Source organism: Aegilops tauschii, chromosome 1 (genome assembly GCF_002575655.3).
Source record: "Aegilops tauschii subsp. strangulata cultivar AL8/78 chromosome 1, Aet v6.0, whole genome shotgun sequence".
Taxonomy (NCBI): Eukaryota; Viridiplantae; Streptophyta; class Magnoliopsida; order Poales; family Poaceae; genus Aegilops; species Aegilops tauschii.
Window position 1 is genome coordinate 411,411,470 of NC_053035.3, and position 7,525 is coordinate 411,418,994.

Consider the following 7,525-nt stretch of genomic DNA (forward strand, 5'->3'; position numbering starts at 1 on the left):
GGGGAGGAGTACTGATTTGGGTACGTCTTTTTTTCCTGTACGCTACACCTTGAATCCGGTCGATATTCACCTGAAAAAAAGGAATACGGTCGATATAGCCCCGGTCTAAACGAAAGTGCCTTTCTTGCTCCTGGCTCCTGATGTGAACAGTAAAATCAAAAAAGTTCAAAAAATTCTGATTTTTTTGTGACATACTTTTGCAAATGTTTGTCGTGCACGCAAAATTTCATCGTGAAATCACATTGGTGGAAGTCGTGCAAAAAAAATCAGAGCTCCAAAATGCTTTTGTAAGTAACATTTTCAGAGTATCGTTTTTGTTTTTTTAACACACCTTCCACCAATGTGATTTTGCGATGAAATTTTGCATGAACAACTAACATTTGTGAAAGTATGCCACAAAAAAATCAGATTATTTTGATTTTGTTTTGATTTTTTTGATTTTACTGTTCACACCAGGAACATTTGCTCCTGGGTGTAGAAACTCCACGTCCCGGTCTAAAAGCTCACCCATATCAGGCCGACGTGCTCTTTTTTTTGGGAGGCCGACGTGCTATTGTTCTACATGGGCTACCAGGGAGAAAAGTCCGCTCATTCCTGATTTCCCGATTCCCTGTTCTCTCGCCGCTGGCTCACGCGGTTACTTGGCGGCGAACCAAACGCTGGGCTGGGAGCCCGTAAGTAATGGGAGCCCAACTCCAAGCGCCACTTCATTTCGCGCGGGACGTTTCAAAGATGTAGTAGGATCACAACCTCTAAAAAGAGTGTGGTTTTTCTACATTCTAGCTCGGTGCTCCCACGCAGAAAAATATAGCAAAACACTTTAAAAAAATCCGAAACTTTGTGGGAATATTCATGAACAAATGTTATGAGCGCTTGCAAATTTTGGTGGTCAAATAACATTCGAGGAGCTCTGTATAAAAAAAATAAAATCACTGAAAATTTGTCAACATGTGAGTGCACTGTTTGAGCAGATTTTGTAATTTTATCTTTTTTGTACAGAGCTCCTCGAATCTTATTTGACCACCAAACTTTGCAAGCACCCATAACATTTGTTGATGAACATTCCCACAAAGTTTCAAAATTTCCCCCTCTAAAAAAGGTAATTTTTTCTGCATTTTTCTTAATTTTTTTGCTGCATCTTCAAGCAGGGGCGGAGCCAGGATTCGGACATAGGGGGGGCCAAGCCAAGTTGATAAAAAAATGTCTAATATGAAAAACTAAGTACCATAATGATGTGTCATTTCGCCGCAATTAACACATAACTACATTTATATTAGTTTAAATTTTCCCTTACAATTGTCAATAAGGTTAAGAATATTAATAATTTTATCATATGAGAACTTCACTGGTAATTCCTTTATAATGTAGAATATCATGCAATTCAGAAACAAGTCATCTCTCATTTGAACGGGGTTGCTGCACATTAGTGTCGTTAACAATATCACTAGGTTGAGAGCACTAAGCAACATACACAAAATTCAAATAATTTTTTACGGTGTTTGGCGGCGCTTTTGTATTCATAACAGCATGGCACATCACACAATCAAAAGACGTCAAAATCGAATCGGCGTCGTTGATCACAAAATTAATTAAAAATTGAATGACAATTTCAACCACATAAGATAGTTTGAGGTGATTTGTAGATAATATAGTTGAGGGTGATTCAGGGCCGGTGCTGAGATTTTGGGGGCCCGGGGCGAGACTAAAACCCGGGGCCCTCAATGTAGAAATCATAACAATAAAAATTAATATACATATATATGAAATTTTACCAATAACATTTAAATGCGTCAAAATCAGTATATGTATCAAATAATTTATACATATTACGTAAAAATGTCCTAATCCATCATGTGTCAAGGATCTCTGATTCATGTATCCTGCTAATGCTAGACTTGATGGTCTTACATCAGAAGCAAAAAACTTTTCGACATCTTTTGAACAAACTCCTGCTAATGCTAGATTTGAAGATCTTACATAGCAGATGCAAAAAGCTTTGTCAACACCTACTGAATAAACTAATCACTTTCAATCATGTTCCTTCCCATTGCTTAATTTCCTATGATAATGAGCATATGAAAAATGTCTTACTGCATCATCTAGTTAGTATGCCATTTTTTTGCCCTCTCTCATAGGCCCTTTCTCGACCAAGATTACTCTTGCTTTATTATCAAGATCATCCCAGTTACTTTCATAAATACCAGCAGTATAAACTGGCTGTTCATCAACAATTGGTGGATTGTGCATGTACATCTGATGAATTACCTACATGCTCAGAGGCACTTACATTCTTATGGTTGATGTTGGTGTCAACATTTTCTTCTTGTTGAGAACTGAACTTCCATTAGTTGGTTGCCCTTCCTCAACTATCGCCAACTCTCTTAAAAAAATTATGATTATTTTCACGCTGTCATTATACCAAGTCACAATGCTGAAAATAAATAATTTATCACTACAAGATGAATAATACTTTCTTCCAGATGACAGAATAAGACACAATGCTGAAAATAAATATATTTTTTGCATCAATAGACAATTGTTGAGCAACGGCTATGTGCGGCTATTCATCTAGGAGACTAGAATCTCAATATGAATAGAAGATTTACTTGGATGGTCAAATCGTTCATGGACGTAGAGCAATCAGGGTTGCGACGGCCCCCAGAGAATTGATATTTGGCGGATGATCTGAATTAGGGAGGAAAATTGGATTTGGAGAAAAAGGAAAAGGAGCGGCGAGCGCACAATTGCGTACAGACAAGCGTCGGCGGCCGCTGGGAAATTAAGAATCACTGCGCGAAATGTGTGTGTGATGAAATAGGAAGGGATCCATCAGTTCCTTTTTTTCGGCTGCACGTACTAACTAACGAATCGAAGGATCAATCAATTCTTTTTTTTCGAGGTGTCCCCTTCCTGGCTACTAGTACGTGCGTACATTCCATCCTGCTGCGTGAGGCCCAGCCGTCCCGTTCATTAGAAAAAATATATAATGACCGGAAATATGTTTGGCCATAGCCTACGTGTCCCTGGGGAGGGGCCCCTCGATTTGGGGGGGCCCGGGGCGGCCGGCCCCCTGCGCCCCCCCCCCCCCCCCCCCCCCCCCCCCGGGCCGGCCCTGGGGTGATTCGTATATTGTATTCACTGGTGCTAAAAGAAAGTAATGCTAACCTCTGCTAATTGGCTGGACGGCTTAAGAATTGATGAGTGCAGCTGCGGAATAGCCGCCTGATTCAAACTAACTCGAATCCATCTGAATGCGAGCAGGTGAGCAGGAGGCAGGCAGCCACCAGAGCTAATCGTCTCTCGTCACATGTTAATCACACCAGGAGGGCAGGAGCGGACGACGGGAAGAGGCCTAGACAATGAATGGGCTTCCTTTCTCACACGTTTATGGGCCTTTTCGTTTTTCAGTTTTACTCTACGTTTAGGTGGGGGGGGGGGGGGGGGGGGGGGGGGGGGGGGGCGCCCCTAAAAAAAAGGTTAGGGGGGGGCCGGTACGTATAATTGCCTAATCTTGTCGCTAATTTCTGCTAGCTCTTGAGACTTTTGTCGATCATTAGGGGGGGGGCCAGGCCCCTGCTCGCCCCCCTTGTCTCCGCCACTGTCTTCAAGCCCCTAAAAAACGCCTGCAAGTTAGGAATTGTCCAGCTCACACGCACGACACTACTGCGTGGTGCAAGCGTGACGCTGGTGCAGCCTGTGCTTGATTTTGGAGGTATCGGGACCATATACTTCCTCCGTTCCTAAATATTTGTCTTTTTAAAGATTTCAAATGAACTACCACATACGGATGTATATAGACATATAGATTCATTCATTTTACTCCGTATGTAGTCACTTGTTGAAATTTGTAGAACGACAAATATTTAGGAAGAGAGGGAGTATAAGACTTTCATGTGCCTAATTGCTGGTCGACTGCACGTACTCCTTTCGGTTTGATTACTCCATGTAGTAGTACTTCACATAGGCTGGAGTTGACCCCTCCTCCTCCCACCTAAACCGTCATGCAAGCACTCACATGCTGCATGGTTTCCATCTCATAGTCGCATGCATGCCGTCGCCTAACCTCATGGGTTGCACGGAGGGTGTTGACGTGAACACTTACACATAAGCATCGCTATCTATACTCCATTGTCTATCTCTCCATCACAATAACATAATGGCCATGAATTTATTAGCGTCCTCCGTTGCCGCGAGGTAAGCATTATTCCCTACAGGGCTGTATCCAGGCTTCACTGGGTGCGGTCGGTTCTAATCTCCAGGAAAACGATCATATTAAACACCCTTGAAAAACGATCATGATCTGGCCACAGATACAGATGTGGATCATATATTCTCAAGTAGTGGCTTTGACCAAAGTTGATATGAGCGGCCTTTGGATCGCTTAGTCCCATAGCAGTTGAATTATTGGATGTTTGGGGGGTTGTGCAAAATTGCACCAAAGATCGGATAGACCTATTTTAGATGCCTCAAATCGAAAGGGGTAATAACGGCTAACCGTTCTGTTTCTTGAGAAATTAGCGTCCGACTTATTTAGTCGCCTCAAATCTTACTAGTTTACTACAGTATATACATTTGTAGGCATGCCCCTCATGCAATCATTCACATGCACGGTTCATCTCACAGTCGTATGCATGCCGTCACACCTCACCTCATGGGTGCATGGAGGGTGTTGGTGTGAACACTTACACACATAAGTATCGATATCTATACTCCATTGTCTATCTCTCCATCACATTACATAATGGCCATGATTTTATTAGTTCTTCCTTTAGTGCCGGGATGTATATCCAGGCTTCACCTGATGCAGTTGGCTCCAAAACTCCAGGGCATCTACCATACTTAATAACCCCCACAACGATCATAATACTTGTCTTATGCATGATCTGTCCATAAATGTCGATCCGGATTATATAAATGTAGTACTAGTGGGTATGAATGGCCTTTGGATTGCTTGATCTCAGTTGATCTCGCTGGAGTTTAATTATTGGATGTTCCGTGGATTGTGCAAAATTCTATACTATTTTAGTTGCCTCAAATGGAAAGGGGTTTTATTAGCTAAAAAATACTACACCCTCCGTCTAGGTGTGTAAGTCATCTTACGAAAATCAAATATTCTCAAAACACTTAGGCGCGGTACATTAACTCTCGTCTCGTTTCTTGTTTCGTGACATATCAACCAATAAGAGATGTGAGCCATGAATGCTTTAAATGACTTGAGACAACAAACATGACATGCAGTGGTCAGTTCATTGCATGCAATGTTATTAATTAGCAAAAAAACATTAAGTTATCTCGTTTTCCCTTCCACCTTGGTCGCGGTGCGCAGCCTAAGACGACTTACACACCTAGACGGAGGGAGTACAGCATATACTTCCTCCGTTCCACAATATAGTGTGTTCTCGGTTCCTGCGCTTCAAATTTGACCATAAGTTTAACCAACGAGACATCGGGAAGCACGGGCACACTATTTTAGAACGGAGGGAGTATCAAACTACTGTACGTACGACAGTTGGTGTCTGAGCTTTGTACGATGGAGGATTGAACAGTGTTGTCAAGTATTGTTGATCTGCTGTACGAAAAGCATACAGAAATTATCGTATGTATATATCATTGTTCAAAAATATACAATCACCATTGAAAATGTTGCATCCAAACCATTTTTTTTTCGTTTCTCTTTCTCTAGAATAAGAAATTAACTCCCTGCCTCCTCCTCTCTTTGACTTTGTACCACTTCCACCACCATTATTGAGCTCCGATCTGTTGCTTCCCATGTCCTCTTCCCCTGTCTATGATAGCTACAATTGCACGCAAAACCACAGCCGCCGTAAACAATCATCGTCTACTCCACCCTATTCGTTGATCTGCACCCCTATTCATTGATCCGCCCATTGATGGGTGCCAGCCTACTAGCCGTGTCCTTTGTGTTGACGCACCGCCTTCCCGCCCTCTCTCTCTCTAAGTTGAGGTGGCACGGGTTCTTCTCCAATGGGCAACACCCATCCCTGAACCCTAGCAATTGTAGAGCACGGTCGACCTCCGCCGTCGCCTCTCTGTCAAGCATTTGACTATGGCTCCACCTCGCCTTTGCCTCCAATGAAATGGAAGGAGACACAATGGAGCACCGTGGCAACAAAATTGGGTGAAGCTAAAGAAAGTTTCAGGCAGCCGAAAAGAAAGGTGAATACAATTGCCACAAAAATATGCAACCACACTTGCTTTCACGTTCACGTTCATCCCAACAAACATCATACGTATATAGTACTAGAAGAAATACTCCCCTCACAAAATTTAGTCGGGCATCTATATGTGATGCATCACACGTGAAATTAACCATGCTATTGGTACAGAGTAATGCCATCAAAATTGATGAATTCACCAACGAAATCGAATGAGCTCTCGATGAATTGATCCCACTCCAGGCAGCAGGATAAAGGATCCCATGCTGGGGAAGGACAAGAAACGTCGGGTGACGAACTCAGATCTGCCGCCGCCGGGCCCGCTGGCTGCGAGTCTAACGAAGTTGTCTCAACTTTGGTCACCTTCAATCCTAGTTCGGCTCTTCCCTCCGGCAAGCATACGGCGTGCGGCGAGCGTGAGATCTTGCTCCGGCCATCACCGCCGTCAGAGTTTTGCCAAGGCGAGCCGCTGGTGCTGCTCGCAGTGGCCGACCCGAAGTTGATGACGAACGGCTGCTTCTTGACGTCCTCTTCCTCTCTCTCTGCAGCGGCGACGGCTCCGTCGCCTTGGCAGCAGATGTGGTCGCCGAAGTAGGTGATGACGTAGAGGGAGAGGTCATCGTCCGACTGCTGGACCTGCCTCGTCGCCGGGCAGCCGATGTCGTGCTTGTAGGAGCACCTGAAGTAGAGCCTCGGGTGCTTGCTGTGCGTGATCTCCTTCCGCCCGTACTTCCTCCATATGAGCCCGTCCTCCGCCGTCCACCGCTTCTCGACTCTCGTCGCCGTCGATTCGCTGCTCGCGCGCATCCTGGAAAAACGAAGCGATCTTGTTAAGTCGTTGCTCGCCGGAATTGCAACTGTAACGCCGGCACAAGAGTACATCATTACTACAGCTTACCTTCTTTTCGGCCTCGTCTGAGCGGCTGCGCCGTAGGGCTCCGACGACTTGCGCTTCATGCTGGCGAGCGCGATCGCGTCCACGCCGGCGCGGCCGTGGAGCGCCGCGAGGGCGCGGCCGCAGCAGAGAAGGATCTCCGCGGCGAGCTCCCGGAGCCCGCCGTGCTCCTGCGGCGAGCCCCCCTGGAGCAAGGCCTCGAGGAGGGCGGCAGACTCCCGGCCCCGCACCACCAGCTCGGACACCACTGAAGCAGCCGGAGTGACAAATGCCGCCATGATCTCTAGAATCTAGACTACCACTACTCCCTGTTGGCAACTGAGATCTTTCACTTTTGTCTCTACGCGACTCCGGATCTGCCTCGATAGAAGGAAACCACGATCTAGCTAATTGCTTTGCCCGTGGTGGAGGTGGAAAGCTGGTGCATTTGTACGCGCTGCTGAGCTGGGATGGA

At 45.2% G+C, this 7,525-nt stretch overlaps 1 protein-coding gene across 1 annotated transcript; it reads right to left on the reverse strand.

Annotated features, from left to right (window-relative positions):
* Positions 1-6,199: 6,199 nt before the first annotated feature.
* On the reverse strand, positions 6,200-7,525 carry LOC109779983 (transcription factor WRKY45-1-like). Its single transcript, XM_020338584.3, has 2 exons — positions 7,075-7,525; positions 6,200-6,984 (listed from the first exon to the last, which is right to left on the reverse strand). Exons 1-2 carry the CDS (start codon positions 7,347-7,349, stop codon positions 6,336-6,338), a joined length of 924 nt encoding a protein of 307 aa, XP_020194173.1. The 5' UTR covers positions 7,350-7,525; the 3' UTR covers positions 6,200-6,335.

Bases quoted from the DNA above. Each gene is read 5' to 3' on its own strand.
- LOC109779983 (XM_020338584.3), bottom strand. From the start codon at position 7,349: ATGGCGGCATTTGTCACTCCGGCTGCTTCAGTGGTGTCCGAGCTGGTG. The intron at 6,985-7,074 runs GTAAGCTGTAGT...TCGTTTTTCCAG, and splicing joins CAGACGAGGCCGAAAAGAAG to GATGCGCGCGAGCAGCGAAT.